This window comes from Pongo pygmaeus, chromosome 16 (assembly GCF_028885625.2).
Source record: "Pongo pygmaeus isolate AG05252 chromosome 16, NHGRI_mPonPyg2-v2.0_pri, whole genome shotgun sequence".
NCBI classification, from domain to species: domain Eukaryota; kingdom Metazoa; phylum Chordata; class Mammalia; order Primates; family Hominidae; genus Pongo; species Pongo pygmaeus.
The window spans coordinates 69,811,537-69,839,162 of record NC_072389.2 but is presented as its reverse complement, the minus strand read 5'-3'; the positions used below and the strand labels follow the sequence as shown (position 1 = coordinate 69,839,162).

The 27,626-nt window shown below is 41.9% G+C and overlaps 1 protein-coding gene across 5 annotated transcripts in view; it reads right to left on the bottom strand.

The window, feature by feature from the left end:
• TRIP4 (thyroid hormone receptor interactor 4) overlaps positions 1-27,626 on the bottom strand; it is a 69,105-nt gene that overhangs the window by 33,069 nt on the left and 8,410 nt on the right. For 4 of the 5 annotated variants that reach the window (XM_054450155.2, XM_054450157.2, XM_054450158.2 and 1 more), the window contains exons 4-9: positions 25,835-26,047; positions 22,850-22,928; positions 17,178-17,307; positions 13,798-14,013; positions 9,462-9,588; positions 4,711-4,898 (exon numbers count right to left, since the gene is read on the bottom strand). In XM_054450155.2, the coding sequence (XP_054306130.1) occupies positions 4,711-4,898; positions 9,462-9,588; positions 13,798-14,013; positions 17,178-17,307; positions 22,850-22,928; positions 25,835-26,047 (953 nt within the window). The remainder of the gene's footprint in view (positions 1-4,710; positions 4,899-9,461; positions 9,589-13,797; positions 14,014-17,177; positions 17,308-22,849; positions 22,929-25,834; positions 26,048-27,626) is intronic. The other variant, XM_054450156.2, reaches the window with a different exon arrangement.

Here is a 27,626-nt window from a genome sequence, read left to right as displayed (position 1 = left end):
CGGAGTCTCGCTCTGTCGCCAGACTGGAGAGCAGTGGCGCGACCTCGGCTCACTGCAACCTCTGCCTCCTGGGTTCAAGCAATTCTCCGGCCTCAGTCTCCCAAGTAGCTGGGACTACAGGCACGTGCCACCACACTCAGCTAATTTTTGTATTTTTAGTAGAGACTGGGTTTCACCATGTTAGGATGGTCTCAATCTCTTGACCTTGTGATCTGCCTGCCTCGGCCTCTCAAAGTGCTGGGATTACAGACGTGAGCCACCGTGCCCGGCCCCATTTGCATTTTTAAATTGTATTTGGGGTTTTCTTTGTGGATTATTAAACAACTTGTGGACTAGTTTGAAAAAACCTGTAAAGAGAATAACAGAATGTATTTGGGAGAATTTAATTGCTACCTTCCAAGGGTTACAAAAAGATGTTTCTCTTTCCCCTCCCACCAAATTAAATAAAGTACCTTGATAATATATCCCTCTTATCCCATTCTTATAATGGAAAATGGGGTCATGAATTTTTCATATCCTTGGTTTCCCAACATAGATAAATTGGAAGAGTGCCAGGCACACAGTAGGTACACGATATGGGGAATAAACCAATGTATATCTTCCCTCTAGGCCAAATAACCTGAGGAATTACTGGGAAAATGGTCCCACAAATGTGGCAAAACCCACCTACTTTATTTCTTTGGGATTAAAATAAAGTGACTGTGCACTAGATGCTGCTCATTCTGTTCGCTTCTGTGAGAAAATTTGAATAACAGATCCAAATAGGATGAGAGAAATGTAAACACTCTGATTCCCTTAGCCGAAGGCAAGTTGTTTAGTTTTCTACTTTGGAAAAGCAAGACACCTAAATTGCAGAGAACTCAATGAGAAGAACAGACATCTAAGGGTTTGATCATCCTGGAGCAGAAGCGGATTCCCATGCACTTGTTCTAATGGCGTTTACAGACATGAACTATGAAACAATTAGGAGCCAAAACAAGGAAACCTGACCTTCAAGAGGGGAGAAAAGGTGTAGTGCACCTTAACACAATAGAGAAATGGCAGCTAATAGTGAAACTACCAAAGTAGAAATGATTATGCCTAAATGCTGATAATCATTTGCTTTTAAGTAAAGTAGAGAAATGTCTGAAGCCTGAACAGTTGAGGGGAAAGAGCACTCTGAAAACCAGAACTCTAGTTCCATCTCTGTCATTACCTAGCTTCATATTTCAGGGCAATCCATTTTACCTTTGCCTGCTTCAGTATCCTCATTTGTCAAAGACTATAATAATACTGGCCTAATCTACAGTCACATCTTGCTTAACAATGGGGATATGCCCTGAGAAATGTGTCTTTAGGCAATTGCATTGGCTGAACTTACACAAACCTAGATAGTATAACCTACTACACACCTAGGCTATGGTATAGCCTCTTGCTCTTTTTTATTTTTTTGAGACTGAGTTTCACTCTATCACCCAGGCAATCTCAGCTCACTGCAGCCTCTGTCTCCCGGGTTCAAGCAATTATCCTGCCTCAGCCTCCCAAGTAGCTAGAATTACAGGCATGCACCACCACGCTCCGCTAATTTTTGTTATTTTTAGTAGAGATGGGGTTTCGCCATGTTGGCTAGGATGGTCTTGAACTCCTGAACTCAGGTAATCTACCCACCTTGGCCTCCCAAAGTGCTGGGATTATAGGCGTGAGCCACCGTGCCCGGCAGCCTCTTGTTCTTAAGTTACAAACTTGTACAGCATGTTACTGTACAGAATACTGTAGGCAACTGGAGCACAGTGGTAACTATTTACATATGTAAATACATCTAGACATAGAAAAGGTCTAGTAAAGGCTGAGCATGGTGGCTCATGCCTGTAATCCCAGCACTTTGGGAAGTGGAGGTGGGTGGATCACTTGAGGTCAGGAGTTTGAGAGCAGCCTGGCCAACAGGGCAAAACCTCATCTCTTCTAAAAATACAAAAATTAGCCGGGCATGGTGGTGCACGTCTGTAATCCCAGCTACTCGAGAGGCTGAGGCTGGAGAATGCTTGAACCTGGAAGGTGGAGGCTGCAGCAAGCCGAGATCATGCCACTGCACTCCAGCCTGGGCAACAGAGTGAGATCCTGTCTAAAAAAAAAAAAATAAAAGAAGAAAGAAAAGAAAAGGTAGCGTAAAAATATAGTATTATAATTTTTTTTTTTTCAGATGGAGTCTCGCTCTGTCGCCCAGGCTGGAGTGCAATGACGCGATCTTGGCTCACTGCAAACTCCACCTCCCGGGTTCAAGAAATTCTCCTGCCTCAGCCTCTCGAGTAGCTGGGATTACAGGCACACACTACCATGCCTGGCTAATTTTTATATTTTTAGTAGAAATGGGGTTTCACCATGACCTTGTGATCCGCCCACCTCGGCCTCCTAAAGTGCTGGGATTACAGGCATGAGCCACCATGACCGGCCGGTATTATAATCTTATGGGACCACTGTTGTACATGTGTTCCATTGCTGATTGAAAAGTCGTTATGCAGCACATGCCTGTATTTCATAGAGCTACTGCCTTGAAAACTAAAATTCTATTTAAATATAAGGTATTTTTACTGTTATGAGTTGGGACATTGCCAGGCATATAAAATTCTAATAGAAAAAAATAAGAAATGGCCTGGCACGGTGGCTCACGCCTGTAATCCCAGCACTTTGAGAGGCCGAGGCGGGCAGATCACAAGATCAGGAGATTGAGACCATCCTGGCTAACATGGTGAAACACCGTCTCTACTAAAAACACACACACACAAAAATTAGCTGGGCGTGGTGGCGGGAGCCTGTAGTCCCAGCTACTCAGGAGGCTGAGGCAGGAGAATGGTGTGAACCTGGGAGGCAGAGCTTGCAGTGAGCCGAGATCATGCCACTGCACTCCAGCCAGGGTGACAGAGCGAGACTCCGTTTCAAAAAAAAAAAAGGAAATAAGAAGCAAAAGAAATATGTTGTAATGATAAGTGAAAGAAGAAAAACACAAACATATATATCATGCTCTCACCATTTAATAATTTACACAAGAAAAATAGAAACAGCCAGGCGCAGTGGCTCACACCTGTAATCCCAGCACTTTGGGAGGCTGAGGCGGTCAGATCACCTGAGTTTGGGAGTTTGAGACCAGCCTGACCAACATGGAGAAATCTCGTCTCTACTAAAAATACAAAATTAGCCAGGCATGGTGGCACATGTGTGTGATCGCAGCTACTCAGGAGGCTGAGGCAGGAGAATGGCTTGAACCCAGGAGGTGGAGGTTGCAGGGAGCTGATATCGCACCATTGCACTCCAGCCTGGGAAACAAGAGCAAAACTTCGTCTCAAAAAAAAAAGCCAGGCACAGTGGCTCACACCTGTAATCCCAGCAGTTTGGGAGACCAAGGTGGGCGGATCACGATGTCAGGAGTTTGAGACCAGCCTGGCCAACATGGTGAAACCCTATCTCTACTAAAAATACAAAAATTAACCGGGCGTGGTGGCGGGCGCCTGTAATCCCAGCTACTCGGGAGGCTGAGGCTGCAGAATTGCTTGAACCTGGGAGGCGGAGGTTGCAGTGAGCCGAGATCAGGCCACTGCACTCTAGCCTGGGCGACAGAGCAAGACTCTGTCTCAAAAAAAAGAAAGATAGAAACACTCCAAAATGCTAATAACAGCGGTTTCTTGGTGTGGGATTATAGGTAATCTTTCTTTTTCTAGCTACTTTTCTGTGCTTTACAGTTTTCCATTTACATGGATAATAAAAGCCAAGAAAAACGCTATTTTTAAAAACTGAATTAAGAAACAAACACGCCGGGCGCAGTGGCTCACATCTGTAATCCCAGCACTTTGGGAGGCCAAGGTGGGCGGATCACGAGGTCAGGAGATCGAGACCAGCCTGGCTAACACAGTGAAACCCCGTCTCTACTAAAAATACAAAAAATTAACCAGGCGTGGTGGCAGGCGCCTGTAGTCCCAGCTACCTGGGAGGCTGAGGCAGGAGAATGGCGTGAACCTGGGAGGCAGAGGCTGCAGTGAGCCAAGACCACGCCACTGCACTCCAGCCTGGCGACAGAGCGAGACTCGGTCTTTAAAAAAAAAGAAAAGAAAAGAAGAGAAAAAAAACAAGACACCATGGAATAGTAAGCTATTAAATATTATCATCAGTAACAGGTGTAACTCAGCTGTATAATACCTTTACTTATCTCAATTTCCCCTACTTTTGTAGAAAAGGATTTTGTGATAAAATAGTTTCTGAATATTATTAGCCAGATTAATAGTTAGATATATGGACAGGAAAATAAAATCAGTTATGCTGGTATCTTAATAAGTAAATAGGCATCAAAACTATGTTTCAAATAGGATCAAATTATTAAGGTTGCTGAGTAGTATATTACAAAGGCAAAGCCAAGAGAAGATTTTTCAATAGATTTCCTTCCAAAGATGAAAAAATTAGTCTTCTATCTTTGTTATGACTTTGTTTCTTAGTCTTTTTATGCTCAGTTTGTTTAAGCTATTCAGTACAAAAACTACATTTGTCAATTTAAATGTTTTGAAATTAATTTTAAAATATACTACTACCAAGTCAGTAACATGAATATGTTGTTCAAAGTTCTATTTATTGAAGAGTATTATAAATCATCACTAGATTGAGGAAAACTAATTCCAATCCATATGTCTAAATTAAATTTATGTCACTCTAAGATCTTCCACTGCCCAGATTCATTTTTATTCTTACCTTTTAATCCCTCTGACAAGCAGAGAAGCCCAGGGCTGATGTACAGAGAGGCACCAGCCACCATCAAAGCCTTCCTGAAATTCTTGATCCTGGATTCGCAGCTGGTGCTGAAATGAGTTGAACTCTAGTCCCAATCCTGAAGAACGGAAAGCCTTCTTCTGTGAGGCTGCACCTGTGTGGTCAACCCACTACACAGAAAAACAAACATACAGTCCTGTCTTGTAAGGCAAGAATCTGGGGTAGGTAGACAAAATAATGTGAATGCTAATAATGAGGAAATCATATTGGGAACATTTTTCTTAGAAAAATATATCCCAGGCCAGGCATCGTGGCTCACGCCTGTAATCCCAGCACTTTGAGAGGCCAAGGTGGGTGGATCACTTGAGGTCAGGAGTTGTAGGCCAGTCTGGCTAACATGGTGAAACCCCATCTCTACCAAAACTACAAAAATTAGCCGGGCGTGGTGGCAGGTGCCTATAATCCCAGCTACTCAGGAGGCAGAGGCAGGAGAATCATTTGAACTCAGCAGGTGGAGGTTGCAGTGAGCCAAGATTGTGCCACTGCATTCCAGCCTGGGCAAGAGAGTGATACTCTGTCTCAGAACAACAACAACAACAACAACAACAAATGAAAAATATATCCCATCTTTATCTGAAATAAGGCCAAAAAGGGTAGAGATAGCATACATTCAGTAGAAGTCTCACGTATGATAACAAGGCCCATATTAAAGAATAATTAGAATGTTGAAATCTCCATACAAGGCTTACTAATTCCAGCAACAGCACAAATATCAGACCAAAAGAGCTATAATTATTTCCAATTTATACTTAACGATCCATACTTGGTTCTGGATAATTTTTCAATGGAATTCTGTGAGCTAAATGTAGGTTCAACATTTTGGTCCACAATTCTGCATGTGCTTAGGGGCAGTGTCACATGCTGGTACCATGACAAAGCCAAACAGATGTTGTCAGGTCAGAGGCAGCAGTTCTGACTACTGGATGCATGAAATATTCTCTTACCCTGAAATGAAGAACTTGTCTTCTGAAAGAGAGGGTGGAGGACTACTAAAACAGGGCTCCCATCATATAAAAAGAATAGAGAATTATAAGGTACAGGTAATTACAGGAGAGTGAAGAGTCTTGGCAACAGTTCAGACAGAGAATGGCAAAGGTTAATGTTTCTTCCAGAGCAACGATACCATGTGCTCCAAAATTAAAATTTAAAAATAAAGGCAATTAGCATGATGATATTTGGGGTTATCTTTTTAAAAAAATTAATAATTTATAAAGCTAGACACAGTGAAGCATGCCGGTAGCTTCACTAGCTACACAGGAGGTGAGGCAGGAGGATCACTTGAGCCCACAAGTTCAAGGCCAGCCTGGGCAACATGGTGAGATCCTGTGTCTTTAAAAATAATAATAAGGGCCAGGCATGGTGGCCGATGTCTGTAATTCCAGCACTTAAGGAGGCCAAGGCAGGAGGATCGCTTGAGCCCAGAAGTTTAAGACCAACCTGGGCAACAAGGCGAAACTCCTTCTCTACAAAAAAATATACAAATTAGTAAGGTATGATGGCAAGTGGCTACTGTAGTCTGAGCCACTTGAGAAGCTGAGATGGGAGGATCTCTTGAGCCTGGGAGGTGGAAGCTGCAGTGAGCTGTGATCATACCACTGCACTCTAGCCTGGATGACAGAACAATATCCTGTCTCAAAAATAAATAAAAATGAACATAAAATAACTTATAGGAAAAAACTTCTAGTGGTAGTCGAAACCCTAGGCATTTAACCCCTAAAGATTTCAGTTTTTCCAACTGGAAAAGGATGAAGTTGGACTAAATAAATTTCTAAGGATCTTTCTGCCATACAATTTTATGATTCTTGTCAATTGTGGCATATCTTAAAAATACACATTTTTACAAATTAAATACACATTTATTGAGTACTTAACTGTGAAAAGCACATTAACTAGGGAGACATAAAATATGAAAAAGATTCGGTTCTTGAGGGGAGGGAGGAGGGATAGCTTTAGGAGATATACCTAATGCTAAATGATGAGTTAATGGGTGCAGCACACCAGCATGGCACATGTATACATATGTAACTAACCTGCACATTGTGCACATGTACCCTAAAACTTAAAATATAATAATAATAAATGAAATGAAAATAAATAAATAAATAAAATAAAATAAAATAAAATAAAATGAAAAAGAAAAAGATACGGTTCTGGCTTGCAAGGAACTTAAAGCCTAGGGGAAGACAGACACATAAATAACTATTCAAAACATAAGGCAGAATTGAGTACATACTAAATAGGAGATAGAAGTTTTTACAGAGGACCAAAGAGGAAAAAGAATTGATCCACTATAGGGTAAATAAATAATTTCTTTAAAAAAATTTTTTTTTCAGACACTGTCTTGCTCTGTTGCCCAGGCTGGTCTTGACCTCCTGGCTTCAAGTGATCCTCCTGCCTCAGCCTCCCAAAATGCTAGGATTACAGACGTGGGCCACCACACCTGGCTGGAAATAAATAATTTCATAAAATGTTGGTATGTGAACAATCTTGAGGCCCAAATTATTTTTTCTATTTCTACTACAGCTGTTCCCTCTAACTACACAGCCACTTTCCTAAATTAATTCCTCATTATCTTTTGATAATACTATTAAAGAATCTGCCAGCAAGTCTCTTCATCTACATTTTTAGTCTTTATGATGATAATTATTTTTTTTTAGAGATGGGGTCTCACTGTGTCATCCAGGCTGGAGTGTGGTGGCTTAATCATAGCTCACTGCAGCCTCCAACTCCTGGTCTCAAGTGATCCTCCCACCTCAGCTGCCCAAGTATCTGGGACTATAGATGTGTGTCACTATGTCTCAGGCCCGGCTCCCAGTTTTGGTCTTTAAATAACTCTCTACTGCCCCACTAGTGCTTTAATACTAATTTGGGCTTGCATCATCTTTCCATGGTGCTATTGCAATGACTTCCTTGGCAATTTCTCAGCTTCTAATCTTACTTACGCTTCCCTCCAATCCATTCTCTACTTAGGCATGGAAGCCATGCCAATCTTCTGTTAAAATTCTTCCAGAACCCTTCTTTGCCTACTTTAGGGCAAAACCTAAACTCATTAGCATAAGACAAAAAATCTTTCATGATCAGATGTTGCTTACTGTACTGGGTTGAGTAGTATCTCCCCAAAATCAATGTCCACCTAGATGGAATCTGTGAATACAACCCTATTTGGAAATAGTCTTTACAGATGTAATCAGTTTAAGATGAGGTTATATTAGATTATAGTAGGCCCTAAATCCAGTGACTTGTATCCTTGTAAGAGGAGAGAGCACACAGTAACAGAGACACACATGGGGAAGAAGTCCATGTGAAGACAGAGGCAGAGATTAGAGTGATGAGCTACAAGGCAAAAGACACCTAGAGCCACGAGAAGCTTAAAGAGGTAGGGAAGCATTCTCCTGTAAAGCCTTCGGAGGGAACGTAGTCTTTCCAACACCTTGATTTCGGGCTTTTAGCCTCCAGGTGTGGGAGAATAAATTTCTGTTGTTTTAGGTCACCTAATTTGTGGTACTTTGTTACAGCAGCTCTAGGAAACTAATACACTTATCAGTCCATAACAACAGTTAATTACTTGTGATTCCCCAAACCCGCAATGCTCTCAAGCTGCTGAGCCTTTGTATGTGTTGTACCTTCTGCCTGGAAATTCCCTCTCCAGATTTGTGTGCTTGGAAATTCCTATATCTATATCCCATGTTTTTGTGTACACATGCCTTTGTTCCTACAATTCATTCTGCCTGGAATTTTTTTCTCCACCATTCCTAAACATATATTTTTCTCAAATATTTACTTTTTTTTTTTTTGAGACAGGGTCTCACTCTGTCGCCCAGGCTGGAGTGCAGTGGCATGATCATAGCTCACTGCAACCTCTGCCTCCTGGGCTCAGGTGATTCTCCTGACTCAGCCTCCTAAGTAGCTGGGACTACAGGCACCACGCCACCGTGCCCAGCTAATTTTTGTATTTTTAGTAGAGACGAGGTTTCGCCATGTTGCTCAGGCTGGTCTAGAACTTCCAGGCTCAAGCAATCTGCCTGCCTCAGCCTCCCAAAGTGCGCCCGGTGAATATTTACTTTTAATGAATGCCAGCTTCCCTATAAAACCCATTGATAGCGGGGCACTTTGGGAGGTCGAGGCAGGTGGATCACAAGGTCAGGAGATCTAGACCATCCTGGCTAACATGGTGAAACCCTGTCTCTATTAAAAAATACAAAAAATTAGCTGGGCATGGTGGTGGGCACCTGTAGTCCCAGCTACTCAGGAGACTGAGGCAGGAGAATAGCTTGAACCTGGGAGGCGGAGGTTGCAGTGACCCGAGATCATGCCACTGCACTCCAGCCAACAGAGTGAGACTCCATCTCAGAAAAAAAAAAAAAAAAAAAGAGAAAGAGCATTAACAAAAGAACCATGGAATTTTTGTCTAAATTTCCATAGTACTTAACAAAACCCTTTCTTGGGAAATACTTGGAAGATAAAACAAGTCAATTTGTCAGAAGTACTGCAATAAAAATGGAAAAAATGTGGGCCAGAGAATAAGGTTGGCAGGTGTGTTGAGAGAGCTGATTGGTACAGGTGTGTTGAGAGAGCCGACTGGTATCTAAAGTCTATGAAATAGACATACTTAAAAGAAGGCAAAATTGGGGCCAAACTTCTCTTATTAACAGTTAGAGCAAAGGTCCACTAACCTGGGGAGGGGACTGGTACATGTTGGGATTTACCAGAACTCCCAAAGGCTCTTCAGAAGATCTCTCCAATTTGGTCAGTGGCTGGTTCAAGGTTCCATTGGCAATGGCCTGTATTGTCTCATCTAGTCTGTGATAATAAACCAAAAGGATGCAACAATTGGTAATGTTCTATGCTCAGAATGCTTACCACCAACATAAAATGCTTTAATAGTAATAAAATTTGGAATATAAAGAAGAGTCTATGGATGACCTTCCCTACTCCCCACTCCAGCTTCCTTCTCACACCAAAAACCCTAAGGAATATGAGTTAATGAATATTGCAGAATGGCCGGGCACAGTGGCTCACTCCCGTAATTCCAGCACTTTGGGAGGCCAAGGCGGGGGGATCACAAAGTCAAGGGATCGAGACCATCCTGGCCAACATGGTGAAACCCCATCTCTACTAAAAATACAAAAATTAGCTGAGCATGGTGGCACATGCCTGTAGTCCCAGCTACTCGGGAGGCTGAGGCAGCAGAATCACTTGAAACTGCGGAGGAGGTTGCAATGAGCCGAGATCGTGCCACTGCACTCCAGCCTGGGCAATAGAGTGAGACTCTGTCTCAAAAAATTTAAAAAAATAAAATTAAATAAAATAAAAGTTCCAGAATACCAAGAAAATACCCAGGGCACACTACAGTCATTTACCTGCTCAACAAGATCATTAAACATGCCAAGACCAGAAAAGCTGCCTAGAGGCCAGGAGTGGTGGCTCATGCCTGTAATTCCAACACTATCATAGGCCAAAGAGGGCAGATCACTTGAGGCTGGGAGTTTGAGACCAGCTTGGGCAACATAGAGAGACCCTGATTCTACAAAAAATAAATTAGCTGGGCATGGTGGCTCACACCTGTAGTTCTAGCTACTTGGGAGGATGAGATGGGAGGATCACTTGAGCCCAGGAGTTCAAGGTGCCACTGCCCTCCAGCTTGGGCAATAGTCAATAAGGCCCTGTCACAAAAAGAAAAAAAAAAGTTGCCTAGGAATACCCTGACCCACAGAAGAGTATTCTATGGCAGCTCATCTTCTCAATACAACCTATACAGTTATTCCTCTGCCTACTCAGCAGTCCTTTCTCCACTCCTTCTTGCTAGTCTGCATTCTATCTTTGCTTGAAGGCTCAGAAGTTATAAAGAGGTACCCTAGTGGCCCAGCACAAAAATGCTTAATCCTTTCTCTAAGGTCCTATAGTACCCACTATCTAAACAATCATTGGATACATCTCATGTTATCCCATGCCTATGATGTTGGCATTGGATATCTGGCTCTAAACCTATAAAAGAATGTGATGATTTTCATTTAAAGATTGTGGAAACCTACTGGTTAGTTAGTAAGAGATCATAAGCCCTGAAGGAACCCTATCTTAATTCATTCTATTGCTCTACAGTACTTGCTACTCTATTCAATACTCTTGTTGGATGCTTGACAAACGTTTGTGGATAACAATAATAATTGTGAGGCACAACATAATGAAAAGCTTCAACTAACAGGAAAGGCTAAACTTGATCTTCAATTCAATTCAATATATGTTTGTTAGGAATATCTCATATATAAGGCAGCTTAAAAGGTGGGGAAGACATTGTTCCTGCCTTCAAGAGGCTTTTTTTTTTTTAAGAGGCTTTCAATCCAAGTGGCAGATTTAAGACAGCCGTATAGATGATGAATCATACATGAGGGGATGTAATAATTACTATGAAACAGGCACAATCTGTTTAGTGGTTATTATTCCATCATCCAACATGTTGTATCATGTAGGTTCAAGGGAGAGGTAGGTATGTGAAATGCAAAGATTGGAGGAGGAATTTCCAAACCAAGGAAAAATCAGAAACAAAGGCCTCAAGGTTTTAAAAAGTACAAGAATTTGTATGATGAGGTAAGTCTAAAATAGCGTGGGGAGAGTGAGGTCTGAAAGAGAGGAATAGATTTGACACAGTATAATGATAAGCATATCCAGAACTCTAGAATCTCTATAAGAAATAATAAAAAAGCAAATGAATACATTTTTACAACACTCAAACTTACTAGTATACAACTAAAGCAAAGGAATGTGAATAAAAATTAGAATGAAATACCATTTTTCATGTCTGAGAATGGCAAATTTTTAAAAAAATCTCTGACAAGGGAAAAGGAAATTGTTATCTTGATATCTAGTGTGTAGCTGATAAGTCAAAAGTATGCACAATTTAGTGCTGGGCATGGTGGCTCACGCCCGTAATCCCAGCACTTTGGGAGGCCGAGGCGGGTGGATCACAAGGTCAGGAGATTGAGACCATCCTGGCTAACACGGTGAAACCCTGTCTCTACTAAAACTACAAAAAAAATTAGCTGGGCGTGGTAGTGGGCGTCGGTAGTCCCAGCTACTTGGGAGGCTGAGTCAGGAGAATGGCATGAACCTGGGAGGCGGAGCTTGCAGTGAGCCAAGATCGCGCCACTGCACTCCAGCCTAGGCAACAGAGCAAGACTTCGTCTCAAAAAAAAAAAAAAAAAAAAAAAGGATGCACAATTTAATAGACTTTTTTTTAAGGTGGGGTCTTGATATGTTGCCCAGGCTGGTCTTTGGTCTTGAACTCCTGGCCTCAAGTGATCCTACCACCTTGGCCTCCCAAAGTGCTGAAATTACAGGTGTGAGCCACTGCACCCAGCCTTAGGCTTTATTTTTTAGAGCAGTTTTAGGTTCAGAGCAAAACTGAGAGGAATATACAGAGGTTATCCACATTCCCCGAGACTTCCCAAATACATAGCCTCCCGCATTATTAGCATCCCTCACCAGAGTGGTACATTTGTTACAACCGATCAACCTACACTGACACATCATTATCACCCAAAAGCCATAGTTTACATTAGCGTTCACTCCTGGTATTGTACAATATATGGGTTTGGACAAATTTATAATGACGTCTATTTACCATTATAATTACATACAGAGTAGTTTCACTGCTTTAAAAATCTTCTCTGTGCTCCTTCTATTTATTCCTCCCTCTCTTCTAATCCTTGGAAACTACTGAATAGTTAAAATCATACAGCATGTAGGCTGCATCATTTTAATACTCCCATTCACAGTAACAGAATATCCCCATTTTCCTATACCCACACAATATGCAATATGATCTTTTAAAAAAAATTAAGCCAAATTTGATGAGCCAAAAAAAATTGATATATTGTTTTTAAATCTGTATTTCCTGATTGCTAGTTAAACATCTTTTCAAATGTTACTGGCTATTTGTACTTCTCTACTTGTAAATTGTCTGTTCTTAGTTTTTGTCCATTTTTCTGCTGGAGTTTTTGGTCATTTTCTTTTAATTTGCAAGAGTTCTTACTTATATAGTATGGATATTATTCCTTTGACTGTTAAAACCACTTAAAATATTTTCTTCCAACTTGGTACTGTCTTTTTTATTTAAAATATCTTATATCTTCATGACTTCAGGATTTTGTATCTTGCTTAGGAAGAGCTTTATCACACCAAGACTATAATTATATTCTCCTATAATTCTGTATTTCTTTCTGATCCCTTTATATTGCTTATATTTAACTCTTTAGTGAAACTTATTACAGCATCATAGAATGGTCTGAGATAAAGACATTACCTAGATTTTTTTCTAAACAGGCAATTATCCCAAAATAACATATTTAATTATTTCTTTAGTGATTAAAAATGTTAGTTTTATTGATTACTAAACTCACATACATATATACACACACCCGTGCACACATACAAACACAATGTAAACATACCAATCTCTTTCTGGATTCTGTTTCATTGATCTATTTCTGTGCCCAAACTATATCTCATTATTTTAAAAACTTTTTTTTGCTGAGCATGGTGACTCATGCCTATAATCCCAGCACTTTGGGAGGCTGAGGTAGGCGGATCACTTGAGGTCAGGAGTTTGAGACCAGCCTGGCCAACATGGTGAAAACCTGTCTCTACTAAAAATACAAAAATTAGCTGGGCATGGTGGTGGGCACCTGTAACCCCAGCTACTCAAGGGGCTGAGGCAGGAGAATGGCTTGAACCTGGGAGGTGGAGGTTGCAGTGAGCCAAGATCAGGCCACTGCACTCCAGCCTGGGCAACAAAGCGAGACTCCATCTCAAAAAAAAAAAAAACACAAAAATCAGTAATTATCTGGTAGGAGTGTTCATTTAAAAATTTTTTCTTAGCTATTCTTACATGTTTTCTGTTCCAAATAAACACATTTTTTAAATCAACAAAAATAAAAGATTCACTAGAAAGGGAAAATCCTTTATGGTCAACCTATTCCTTCTTTGAGACCCTTTCTAGTGCTGCTCACTTACCTGCTATGATACTCTGCTAGTGAATTTTCTTCTTCCAGGATCTTCCTTCCTGCAAAGTCAATGGTGACCTTCTTAGAAAGTCGAGAGGCGTGTCGAAGTTCTCTCAGCTCCTCCTCTCGCTTCTGCAAGGTTTCCCGCTCAAGTTTGGACAACCATTGGTTAGAATCACTGGCAAAGTAATCTGACTCATCATCAATAACTTGGGTCCTTCGAATACTGAGAAAAAGGGAACACATGGTAATTAGGTCATCTGTTGACAAATAAGGACCGATTATTGGAAAACAGTTTCAAGGTAACTTAATATCTCAAATATGTTCCAAAATCAGGTCAAGCTCTGCATATGTTTTATCTCCAGTGTAGGCTCAGCTCCTAGAACTTATCTCAACCTCAGGCAAGAAAAGACACAGCACCATAATCCATTTTCCTTCTATCTTTCATATTAGTCCAGCCTCTACCTTCTGAAAGCTGGGCTTCAGCCTGGTTTTGCTGCATGAGTTCAAGTTTGACAGCTTACTAAGTATCCTCGTCCCTCTGTAACTGGGATCCAGTCTATTCTTGCTAGGCTTATTTGCTTACTGGAGTTCTATGCTGAAGTCTCAGTTCTGTAGCTTAACTATTTACCTTTTTTTTTTTTTTTTGAGACAGAGTCTCGCTCTGTCGCCCAGGCTGGAGTGCAGTGGTGTGACTGCCTCCTCAATTCAAGCAGTTCTCTGCCTCAGCCTCCTGAGTAGCTGGGATTATAGGCGCAATACCATGCCTGGCTAATTTTTGTATTTTTAGTAGGGATGGGGTTTTACCATCTTGGCCTGGCTGGTCTTGAACTCCTGACCTCGTGATCCACCCACCTTGGCCTCCCAAAGTGCTAGGATTACAGGTGTGAGCCACTGTGCCTGGCCAGCTATTTACTCTTACGACATTCTATTACCTTACTACTATTACCCCACTTTCCAGGCTCTCACTAATGCACTGGGGCCAACTTCCAAGATATGACAATTAGGCCTATCTCTAAGATCATACTGACAGAGAAACTAAAAACTGGAAGGAATCTTGAGGGTATAACTCTCTCATTCTACATATAATAAACCTGGGGCTCATAGAAGTTGAGTGATTACTCCAATGTCATAAATCCAGTTAAGATTAAGTTTCCCCATAATTACAAATAGTGACATAAATAGACATAAGGGAAATACTGAAGTTAGATTCATATATTGGCTTCAAATTTTCATACTCAGCTAGAATTATTAAAAAATTTTGTCAGCCAGGCACAGTGGCTCACGCCTGTAATCCCAACACGTTGGGAGGCTGAGGCGGATCGATCACAAGGTCAGGAGATCGAGACCATCCTGGCTAACACGGTGAAACCCCGTCTCTACTAAAAATACAGAAAAATTAGCCGGACGTGGTGGCGGGCGCCTGTAGTCCCAGCTACTCAGGAGGCTGAGGTAGGAGAATGGTGTGAGCCTGGGAGGCGGAGCTTGCAGTAAGCCGAGATGGCGCCACCGCACTGCAGCCCAGGCGACAGAGCAAGACTCCATCTCAAAAAAAAAAAAAAAAAAATTTGTCTTCTTAGGCCAGGCACGGTGGCTCACACCTGTAATTCCAGCACTTTGGGAGGCCGCGGCTGGAGGATCACACACCAAAAAAAATAAAACAAAAATAAAGCAGACTTAGAGTAGAAACTTTTTTAATAGTACTCTGGAGGAAATTTTTTTTTTTTTTTTGAGACAATCTCACTGTGACACCCAGGCTGGAGTGCACTGGATTAATCTCGGCTCACTGTAACCTCCACCTCCCAGTCTCAATCAATCCTCCCACCTCAGCCTCCCAAGTAGCTGGGATTACAGGCATGTAACATTACGCCTGGCTAATTTCTGTATTTTTTGTACAGATGGGGTTTTGCTATGCTGCCCAGGCTGCTCTCAAACTTCCAGCCTCAAGCAATCCATCTGCCTTGGCTTCCCAAAGTGCTAGGATTACAGGCGTGAGCCACTGTGCCTGGTGGAAATTGGTCTTATACAAAAACCTAGAAAATGAAACTGGTATCCATGAACACACCAGCAAAACAGCAACAATAGGGAGAGACCCTTTTCCAGTTTCTGTTTATCAAGAAGTAAGTGCATTCTATTTCTTTCTTTTTTTTTTTTTGAGACAGAGTCTCGCTCTGTTGCCCAGGCTGGAGTGCAGTGGCATGATCTTGGCTCACTGCAAGCTCCGCCTCCTGGGTTCATGCCATTCTCCTGCCTCAGTCTCCTGAGTACCTGGGACTACAAGGACCTGCCACCATGCTTGGCTAATTTTTTTGTATTTTTAGTAGAGATGGGATTTCACCATGTTAGCCAGGATGGTCTGGATCTCCTGATCTCATGATCCACCTGCCTCAGCCTCCCCAAGTGCCAGGATTACAGGCGTGAGCCACCGTGCCCAGCCTCCATTTCTATATCTAATAATACGTTTTACTGAGTAGGGTGAAATGTGATACTGAAAGGATGAAGAGTGAATATGAGTTATACACCTTGTGATGGGTTTATTTAAGAAATAGTTTTCTTAAAAAAAAAAAGAAATAGTTTTCTAAATCTTATCTCATGTATTCATAGCAAGTGGTTTGGAAGTAGCAGGAATGTTTCATCAAAAGATTACAATGCCAGCAATAAACTCTCAGGTTACAAGAGATTCAGGGTCTCTCTGAGGACCCTCACAGAGTCATTTGAGAAGGGAGCATATAAATCCTATCCAAACATTTTTTACCACTAACTGGTTTTCAACAAATATTTTGTTCAAAAGAAAAAAAAATGTAAGTAAGGAGGAAGTCAAAAACAGAGTTATCATAAATCTATCTGCTAAAGAGAAGTCAATGGGCTAAACAATAATAATGCAGTAGTATAAAGCTAATTTAGTTGTATTTTAAGATACTGATTACTGAATCAAAAAACAAATTTAGTCAAAGTAAAGCAGAAGGGTAAATCATGCCTTCCTATGATAGGGCATAACCTATGTTCTCCCAGAGGCAATTCCTTACAGATTCTCCAGAGCCCAGCCTAACAGTTTGCACATAACAGGTACTCTAATACAGGTGACTGAATGAATGGCTACAAGTAAAATAAGTGGTGAATTCTGTCAACTCACATAACTATCCAGGGGATATACTAACATTTGCCAGGAATAAAAAAATGCTACAGGACAGGATTCTTTTGGTGGGAGCCTATATTATTCAAACATGGATAAAAAAACAAGATGTAGGCCTCTTAAGTAAAGCATCCAGCTCTTCTTTTGCTATAAACTCTTTCACACTCCACTTTGAGAAGGTATCAAGTACCAAAATAACGGCCAGAATCTGTGGACTAGTTTATTTCTTAGCATTTGTTATTCTAACCCTTTCATACCTAGTTCTGTCAAACTCTAACAGTTTGTCTTTATGCTTGATAGCCTTCTCCAGACCAGACTTAATTCGCAATTCTTGATGAGGAAGAAGGTCCTTGGTAGAGACGTCCACCTTTCCAGAATTCTCCACCCCTGAAATTCAATAAGGAAGTCAAATGGTGTCAGCCTCTAAATACAAATTAGTTGTACCAGTGTGCAACAAAGAACAAAACATCAGAAGATCTGGTTCTGGCCTGATGGCCTGGAGCCTTCATTTCAACAGAAAACAAGTACACAGTCCAGGCCTTACCTGTACAGCAATAAGCAGTGCTTGACACATGACAGGTTTTCAATAAATGGCAGTGATCTTTTCTTCCTTTATAAAAATTTGGTTCACTAAGGACACCAAAGTATTTAAGAATGTGACATAAAAATGCCATCTCAGTGAAAAAAAATTTGCTGAATATTACCTTTAAGTATATGTTTTTTCAAGACAGGATCTAATGCTGTTGCCCAGTCTGGAGTGCAGTAGTGTGATCATAGCTCACTGCAGTCTCAAACTCTTAGGCTCAGGCGATCCTCCCACCTCAGCCTCCTGAGTAGCTGAGACAACAGGCACATGCCATTGTGTCTGAATTTTTAAATTTTTGTAGAGAGGGGGTCTCACTATGTTGCTCAGGCTGGTCTCAAAGTCCTGGCTTCAAGCAATCCTCCCAACTGAGCATCTCAAAGTACTGGGATTCCAGACATGATCCACCATGCCAGCCTAAATATACGTTTATATTATCAAAACTAAACACTAAATAATGGAAGAAAAAAGAAAATTTCACAAAAGGGGCAGAAAAAATGAACAGTTTCACTTTAATGAGAACCTGCTAAATGCTGAGGCACTTAGTATACATGTTATTTAATTTTCACAATAACCCTGTAAGACAGTTTGTACTATCTTTATTTTACAGATAAAGTAACTGAAGTTCAGAGATGACTATAAATTTACTGAGTTCACACAGTTAGAAATTAGACCAGTGGCCGGGCGCAGTGGCTCACGCCTGTAATCCCAGCACTTTGGGAGGCTGAGGCGGGCGGATCATGAGGTCAGGAGATTGAGACCATCCTGGCTAACACGGTGAAACCCTGTCTCCACTAAAAATACAAAAAATTAGCCAGGCGTGGTGGTGGGCACCTGTAGTCCCAGCTACTCCGGAGGCTGAGGCAGGAGAATGGCGTGAACCTGGGATGCAGAGCTTACAGTGAGCCGAGACCGCGCCACTGCACTCCAGCTTGGGCGACAGAGAAAGACTCCATCTCAAAAAAAAAAAAAAAAAAAGAAAAAGAAATTAGACCATAGAAACAAAATCTGAGCTCAAGTATAACTCTAAAGCCAACATTGATTCCATGGTCATGTTTTCTTCTTTGACAGCATATTGTAAATTTGTATATCCCAGAAAAGAGAGCCATAGATTATGATACACCCAAGATCCAAAATGGGTTAGGTGGCTGGGTGCAGTGGCTCACTCCTGTAATTGCAGCACTTTGGGAGGCTGAGGTGGGAGGATCACTTGAGCCTAGGAGTTCAAGACTAGCCTGGGCAACATGGTGAGAGCCCATCTGTACAAACAATTTAAAAATTAGCCAGACATGGTGGTACAAGCCTGTAGATCCAGCTACTTGGGAGGCTGAGGCAGGAGAATAGCTGCAGTAAAATGTGTTCATACCAATGTACTCCAGCCTGACAGAGACTGTCTAAAAACAAACAAACAAGGAAAGTATGTACAATCAGAACTATTTTTTCTCAGAATGATTACCTTAAAATCTAATTGAAAAAAATATAGGGGCACGTGCAACCTCATTAATAATAAAATTACAGGCCGGGCGCAGTGATTCATGCCTGTAATCCCAGCATTTTGGGAGGCCAAGGTGGGTGGATCACCTGAGGTCAGGAGGCCCAGCCAACATGGCAAAACCCTGTCTCTACTAAAAATGCAAAAATTAGCTGGGTGTGGTGGCAGGCGCCTGCAATCCCAGCTACTCAGGAGGCTGAGGCAGGAGAATTGCTTGAACCTGGGAGGCAGAAGTTGCAGTGAGCCAAAATCACGCCACCACACTCCAGCCTAGGTGACAGAGACTGTCTCAAAAAAAAAATAAATAAATAAAAATAAAAATAAATAAATAAAATTACAGCCTTTTACAACTAAAACAAATTTGAAATGTCAAAACTCAAGAGTGAACAGGTTTCTGGGTACAATGCTAATATTGCTATAGATTAATATGATTTTTTTTTTTTTTGAGATGGAGTTTCACTCTCGTTGCCCAGGCTGGAGTGCAATGGTGCAATCTCGGCTCACTGCAACCTCTGCCTCCAGGGTTCAAGCAATTCCCAGCCTCAGCCTCCCAAGTAGCTGGAATTATAGGCATGCGCCACCACGCCCTGCTAATTTTGTATTTTTGGTAGAGACGGGGTTTCTCCACATTGGTCAGGCTGGTCTCAAACTCCCAACCTCAGGTGATCCGCCCGTCTCGGCCTCTCAAAGTGCTAGGATTACAGGCATGAGCCACCGTGCCCAGCAATTTATATATTTTGACAAAATAATCTGGCAAACACATCTCAAGTGTCAAAAAAAGATCACATTATTTGACGTAGTAACATTATTCTTAGGAATTTATCACAAGGAAGTAAATCAAAAGCTATGTTAATAAAGGTGACAATTTGTGATATTATTTAAAATTTGGAAACAAATATCCAGTAATTAGGAAATAATCATACTATAATAAACCAAGTTAAAAGACTATTTTTAGCTACTAAAAACAATTATGAATATATAGCAAGATGGCAGCTAATTATGAATTAGTTGGAAAAATGGAAAAACAAATGTTTTTACACAGATTACTACATTACAATCCCAAGCAATCTGTCGATATAAAACAAAAACTACTATGAATCAAGGTAGGAACAAAATGAAATATCTGCGTAAGTAGTGAGCAATGAGTATATTGTTTTTCTTTTTAATAATGTCCTTAACTGCTGGGCACGGTGGCTCATGCCTGTAATTCCAGCACTTTGGGAGGCCAAGGCGGGTGGATCACGATCGTGGTCAAGAGATCAAGACCATCATGGCCAACCAACATGGTGAAACCCCATCTCTACTAAAAATACAAAATTTAGCTGGGTGTAGTGGTGCACGCCTGTAGTCCCAGCTACCTGGCAGGCTGAGGCAGGAGAATCACTTGAACCCAGGAGGCGGAGGTTGCAGTCAGCCAAGATCGCGCCACTGCACTCCAGCCCAGGCAACAGAGCGAGACTCTGTCTAAAAAAAATAAAAAATAGGGGTGCGGTGGCTCACGCCTGTAATCTCAGCACTTTGGGAGGCCGAGGCAGGTGGATCACAAGGTCAGGAGATCAAGACCATCTTGGCTAACACGGTGAAACACCATCTATACTAAAAAAATACAAAAAAATTAGCCGGGCATGGTGGCGGGCGTCGCCAGTCAGCTACTCAGGAAGCTGAGGCAGGAGAATGGCATGAACCTGGGAGGTGGAGCTTGCAGCGAGCCGAGACCACGCCACTGCACTCCAGCCTGGGTGACACAGCGAGACCCCATCTGAAAACTAACTAACTAAATAATAGATAAAAATAATGTCTTTAAATGACCGAGTGCGGTGGCTCACACCTGTAATCTCAGCACTTTGGGAGGTTGAGGTGGGCAGATCACCTGAGGTCAGGAGTTCAAGACCAGCCTAGTCAACATGGGGGAACCCCATCTCTACTAAAAATGCAAAAAAATTAGCTGGACATGGTGGCATGCGCCTATAATCCCAGCTACTCGAGAGGCTGAGGCAGGAGAATCACTTGAACCCAGGTGGCGGAGGTTGCAGTGAGCCGAGATCGCGCCATTGCACTCCAGCCTGGGCAACAAGAGCAAAACTCCGTCTCAGAAAAAAAAAAAAAGAAAGAAAGAAAAAAAAATGTTGGCCGGGCATGGTGGCTCACACCTTAATCCCAGCACTTTGGGAGGCTGAGGTGGGTGGATCACCTGAGGTCGGGAGTTCAAGACCAGCCTGACCAACATGGAGAAACCCCGTCTCTACTAAAAACACAAAATTAGCCAGGGTGGTGGGGCATGCCTGTAATCCCAGCTACTGGGGAGGCGGAGGCAGAAGAATCGCTTGAACCCGGGAGGCGAAGGTTGCGGTAAGCCGAGATCACACCACTGCACTCCAGCCTGGGCATAAAGAGTGAAACTCCGTCTCAAAAAAAAAAATGTCCTTAACCATTTTTGTCAGGTGTGTTTCAAGCATAAAGGCATAAAAATAATTAGAAAATAAGTAGAGTTCCTATATAACCTTCACATAGCTTCCTTTAATGTTATCATCTTATCTTACAAAACTATCAATTATCAAAACCAAGAAATTAACATTGGTATAACACTATAAACAGACTATTTGGATTTTAACACTTTTTTCCCATTAATGTCATTTTTCTGTTCTAGGATCTAATACTAGATATATACTGCAATTAGTCATCATATATATCCTTAGTCTACTCCGATCTGTGACATTTCTTTAATCTTTTCTTGTCTTTCATGACATTGTAAATCTCTTGTTCTTAAACTTTCAACCAATAATTTCAGTATCCATTGGTGGATCGTGCTTGTGGCAGTTACTACTGTAGTGTTCTAATTGTGATTTTCTAGTATTTTCATTTCTTGTACTTTATTAACTGGAATTCTTTTATAAGAAGAGTTGTCCTTTCTCCATTTTATTAACTTATTCAGTTATTTATACAAGTATGGTCACATGGATATTAATTTTATTCTTTAGATTATAATGTAATACTATTATTTATTTTGCTGTTCAATGTTATGTAGTCTTAATAATTTTTCTAAAAAATAGATGCTTATAGAATGAGTGAATAGGCCAGGCACAGTGGGTCACACCTGTAATCCCAGTGCTTTGGGAAGCCAAGGCAGGCAGATCACTTGAGGTCATGAGTTCAAGACCAGCCTGGCCAACATGGCAAAACCCCATCTCTACTAAAAAAATGTAAATATTGGCTGGGCGCGGTGGCTTATGCCTGTAATCTCAGCACTTTGGGAGGCCAAGGTGGGCGGATCACGAGGTCAGGAGATCAAGACCGTCCTGTAATCTCAGCACTTCGGGAGGCCAAGGTGGGCAGATCACGAGGTCAGACCATCCTGGCTAACATGGTGAAACCCCATCTCTACTAAAAATACAAAAAATTAGCTGGGCATGGTGGCATGTGCCTGTAGTCCCAGCTACTTGGTAGGCTGAGGCAGGAGAATTGCTTGAACCCAGGAGGCAGAGGTTGCAGTGAGCCGAGATTGGCGCCACTGCACTCCAGCCTGGGTGACAGAGCGAGACTCCATCTCAAAAAAAAAGTAAATATTAGCTACGCGTGGTGGCACATGCCTGTAATCCCAGCTACTCGGGAGTTTGAGGCAGGAGAATCACTTGAACCCAGGAGGCGGAGGTTGCAGTGAGCTGAGATCGCGTCACTGCACTCCAGCCTGGGCGATAAGAGTGAGACTCCACCTCAAAAAAAAAACAAAAACAAAAAAAACTGAGAATGAGTGAATAAACTGCATCTTGCACTCCAGGATACAGAAAAGAGAAACAACCACAGATGCAACAAGGTACCCATCATCCCAGTGTTCCAATTACAAGACTGCTGTCTACCTGACATGAGTTTCTTTAGCAGTTTCTGGCTCTTGTTTGAGTCACGCTGTAAAATATCTTGTTCCTCATGAGTACACACCTGTAAAATAATAAGAGTAAGACATGTGATCCAATAGTTAAATTATATTGTTTTCTTGATATATCTAAAAGTAACCTGAAATTACACATTAGATGATGATAAAATAATGAGACTACTGGTGTTTTTTAATCCAAACACACCAAAATATAAAAATGCAAATGAGTTTTCTCCAGATCTCTTTCCATTTCTTTTTTATGACCCAAACAAAAAACTTATATCACTGCACATGTCCCTGAATGACTTAATGGTTTAGGAAAAAAAAAAAAAAAAAAAAAAAAAAGGCTGGGGACAGTGGCTCATGACTGTAATCCCAGCACTTTGGGAGGCTGAGGTGGGCAGATTGCTTGAGTGCAGGAATTCGAGACCAGCCTGGGCAACATGGCCAAACCCCATTTCAACAAAAAAATACAAAAATTAGCCTGGCGTGGTGGTGTGTGCCTGTAGTCCCAGCTACTTAGGAGCTGGGACTTCTTTGTAGATATGAGGTTTTGCCATGTTGCCCAGGCTGGTCCTGAACTCCTGGACTCAAGCAGTCTTCCCTCCTCAGCCTCCGAAAGCAATGGGATTATAGGCATCAGCCACCATACCTGGCTTCTGGTTCTTTCTAATAAGACATCTTCTTATAATAAACTTCTCTTGTCAGATTTGGGCTTCATGATTAGAACTGGGTTGCTTTTTATGGTAAAGTCTCATATGTTTTATCCAGTATTCTCAACAGTGGGAAATATTTATCCTTTGAAAGTACGTTATTTTTTCTTCTTTTTTTTCTTTTTTTGAGTCAGGGTGTGGCTTTGTCACCCAGACTGGAGTGCGGTGGCACCATCTCTGCTCACTGCAACCTCCACCTCCCGGTCTCAAGTCATCCTCCCAACTCAGCCTCCCGAAGTGCTGGGATTACAGACATAAGCCAGCATGCCTGGCCTGAGACTCTTCCTAAAAAACAAACAAGGGCCAGGCGCAGTGGCTCATGCCTGTAATCCCAGCACTTTGGGAGGCCGAGGCAGGTAGATCACCTGAGGTCAGGAGTTCAAGACCAGCCTGGTCAATACGGAGAAACCCTGTCTCTACTAAAAATACAAAAATTAGCTGGGCGTGGTAGTGAGCACCTGTAATCCCAGCTACTTGAGAGGCTAACGCAGGAGAATCGCTTGAACTTGAACCCAGGAGGCGGAAGTTGCAGTGAGCCACTGCACTCCAGGCTGGGCAAGAGAGTGAGACTCCATCTCAAAAAACAAACAAACAAAACAAACAAACTTCGAGGCCAATCTGCTTTACATTACTTCAAGGGACCTAGGTGAAAACACTGTACAATACTTCCTAGCAGTTGCCTCAATGACACACAGAGTTCCTGCCAGCAGCTATAAGAGCTTGCTCTAAAAAGAAAGCTCCATATGGGAGGAGATTTACTGCCATTTAATGGACACTTTTATTGGTAGACACTACATTTTTCAGGTCATCCATTGTCTATTAGCTTATTCTGAGAATATGAAAAAAATTAAGGGTCCCACCAGGCACGGTGGCTCACGCCTATAATCCCAGCACTTTGGCAGACTGAGATGGGTGGATCACCTGAGGTCAGGAGTTCCGAGACCAGCTTGACCAATATGGTGAAACCCTGTCTCTACTAAAAATACAAAAAATTAGCCGGGCGTGGTGGTGTGCGCCTGTTGTCCCAGCTACTAGGGAGGCTGAGACAGGCGAATTGCTTGAACCCAGGAGGCAGAGGTTGCAGTGAGCCGAGATTGCGCCACTGCTTTCCAGCCTGGGCGACAGAGTGAGACTCCGTCTCAAAAAAAAAAAAAAAAAAGAAAAAAGAAAAAATTAAGGGACCCATCAGAAAAGAGGAGAAAATGAAGTAATATAAAATGGATGCCTTTACCAACACCAAATGTCATTGCTTCTGACAGCCAGCTCAACTTGGTAAAATTAGATAGCTCATTAAGGGTTTTTGTGAGTCATTATCACTACATTCTTGAGGTCATTCTCTCAGACAAAGCAGAGCTATGACAAGGTGGAATCCTGGAAATAGAAGCTATAATGATCTGAGGATTCTGTCACAGTGGCTCCTAGCCCTCGGATCGCTCAACAATGTATGTTCTCAAACCCTTCTCATTAATGGCCTCAGTACTAGGATATAACCTGGGGTTCTTTCTTTCTTCTGAGACAAGGACTCTCTCTCTCACTGCAGCCTGGACGTCTTGGGATCAAGTGAAGCTCCCATTTCAGCCCCTCATGTAACTGCTACCACAGGTATGCACCACCATACCCAGCACAGCTAATTAAAAATATTTTTTTTTTTTTTTGTAGAGACAGGGTCTTCCCATATTGCCCAGGCTAGTCTCAAACTCCTGGGCTCAAGTGATCCTCCCACCTCAGCCTCCCAAAACCCACCTTGGCTTCCCAAAGTGTTGGGACTACAGGCGTGTGCCACTGTGCCTGGCCTAACCTTGGGTTTCTAACTAATCATATCCCTGATACTCGAGTTCACTGGATATTTTAGGGAAGAAATTTACTAAGAAAAAGAGAAGGCCAGGCATGGTGGCTGATGCCTGTAATCCCAGAACTTTGAGAGGCCGAGGCAGGCAGATCACAAGGTCAGGAGATCGAGACCATCCTGGCTAACACTGTAAAACCCCGTCTCTACTAAAAATACAAAAAATTAGCTGGGCGTGGTGGCGGGCACCTGTAGTCCCAGCTACTCAGGAGGCTAAGGCAGGAGAATGGCATGAACCCGGGAGGCGGAGCCTGCAGCGAGCCGAGATTGTGCCACTGCACTCCAGCCTGGGCGACAAAGTGAGACTCCGTCTCAACAAAAAAAAAAAAAAAAGAGAAATTACTTGAGATCTGAATGGCCCCGCGTATTAACACAAAGCACAGTAAAATAAAATAGAAAAGAAATAATTTACCAGAGTGCCACAGAATAAGCAAGGGCCTGAGCCTTCTTGTTCACAGACAATGCGCCCACAGATCAGACAGTTATTGATGAGCTTGTGCTTCTGGCCCAGGCAATCACAAGGGTGGCGACCAGGGAGCAGGACTGCAAGCCTGTCCTGTCCCTCTCTTGTGTATAAATTGACAAACTTTGTCTTCTTTTTTACGGAGTTGCTGTTCTCTTGTGCCTAATCGTACAAAGACATCAAAATAACATCAAATAATTAATGACAATGTAAAAAGTCAAGGGAGAAAATGCTCAGTTCTGTTCAATAACAACTTATATAATATCCAAGAACCAAGAAAGAAGGCAGGGAAAGGAAGAAATACAAATTAGTTATAATCAAGGTTCTGAGGAAAGGTTATACTCTACAAAAACTAGCTGATAATTACCTTGTCTTTTCTGCTAGTAGCTTTCAGCCCATTACTATGGCTAGTGGAAGGTAAATGTAGCAGTTAAATCTGTTTATATGACATCTTTAAGCACAGCTAAATTGGAGATCATAAGAAACAAGAATGCCTCTAAAAGCAGATGATATTCACAGATTTGGAAATATGGGCAATTAATAAAATAAGAAAAATAAATACAAAGTTGACTCAATCAGAAACCAGTAAGAAAAGGACAGACAATACAATAGAAAAACAGAAGGTGGAGGTTGCAGTTAGTCGAGTTCGTACCACTGGGCAACAGAGCGAGATCCCATCTCCAAAAAAAAAAAGGGCAAAAAAACCTAATAAGAACTTCATAACAAAAGATATCCTAATGACTAACAGGCATATGAAAAAGTGCTCAATTTCATTAGTCGTCAAAATAATGCAAAAACGAAAACAAAATGCAATACCACTAAATACCAACCAGAATGGCTAAACTGAAAAAGAGAAAATATGAAGTGTTAGCAAAGATACAAAAGAATTAGACCTCTCATACACTGCTGGCAGTCCTGCAAACTCATATCAACTGAAGTTGAACATATGCATGCTCTATGACACAGCAATTCAACTCCTAGATATATACTAAACAGAAATGTGTAAATATGTTCACCAAAAATACATACAAGAATGTTCACTGTTGCATTGGAATTGGAAACTATCCAAATAATAGAATGGATAAATTGTGATGTATATCACTTCATAAAATTCTGTGTAGCAATGAGAATGAGAAAGTATAGCTGCCCAGAGTAGAGATGAATCTCATAAATTGAAAGAAGCTAGACACTGGCTGGGCACAGTTGCTCACGCCTGTAATCCCAGCACTTTGAGAGGCCAAGGCAGGCAGATTGCTTGAGGTCAGGAGTTCAAGACCAGCCTGGCCAACATGGTGAAACCCCATCTCTACTAAAAAAATACAAAAATTACCTGGGTGTGGTAGCATGCGCGCCTGTAATCCCAGCTACTCAGGAGACTGAGGCAGGAGAATCGCTTGAACCAGGAAGGCAGAGGTTGCAGTGGGCCAAGATTGCACCACTGCACTCCAGCCTGGGTGACAGAGCAAGACTCCATCTCGGAAAAAAAAAAAAAAAAAAAAAAAAAAAAGCAGCTAGATATAAGAGTACACACTATTTAGCTCCATTTATTTAAAGTTCAAAAACAGGGCCAGGTGCGGTGGCTCATGCCTGTAATCCTAGCACTTTGGGAGGCCAAGGTGGGTGGATTGCCTGAGCTCAGGAGTTCAAGACCAGCTTGGGCAACTTGGTGAAACCCCATCTCTACTAAAATACGAAAAATTAGCTGGGCATGGCAGTGTATGCATGTAGTCCCAGCTACTCA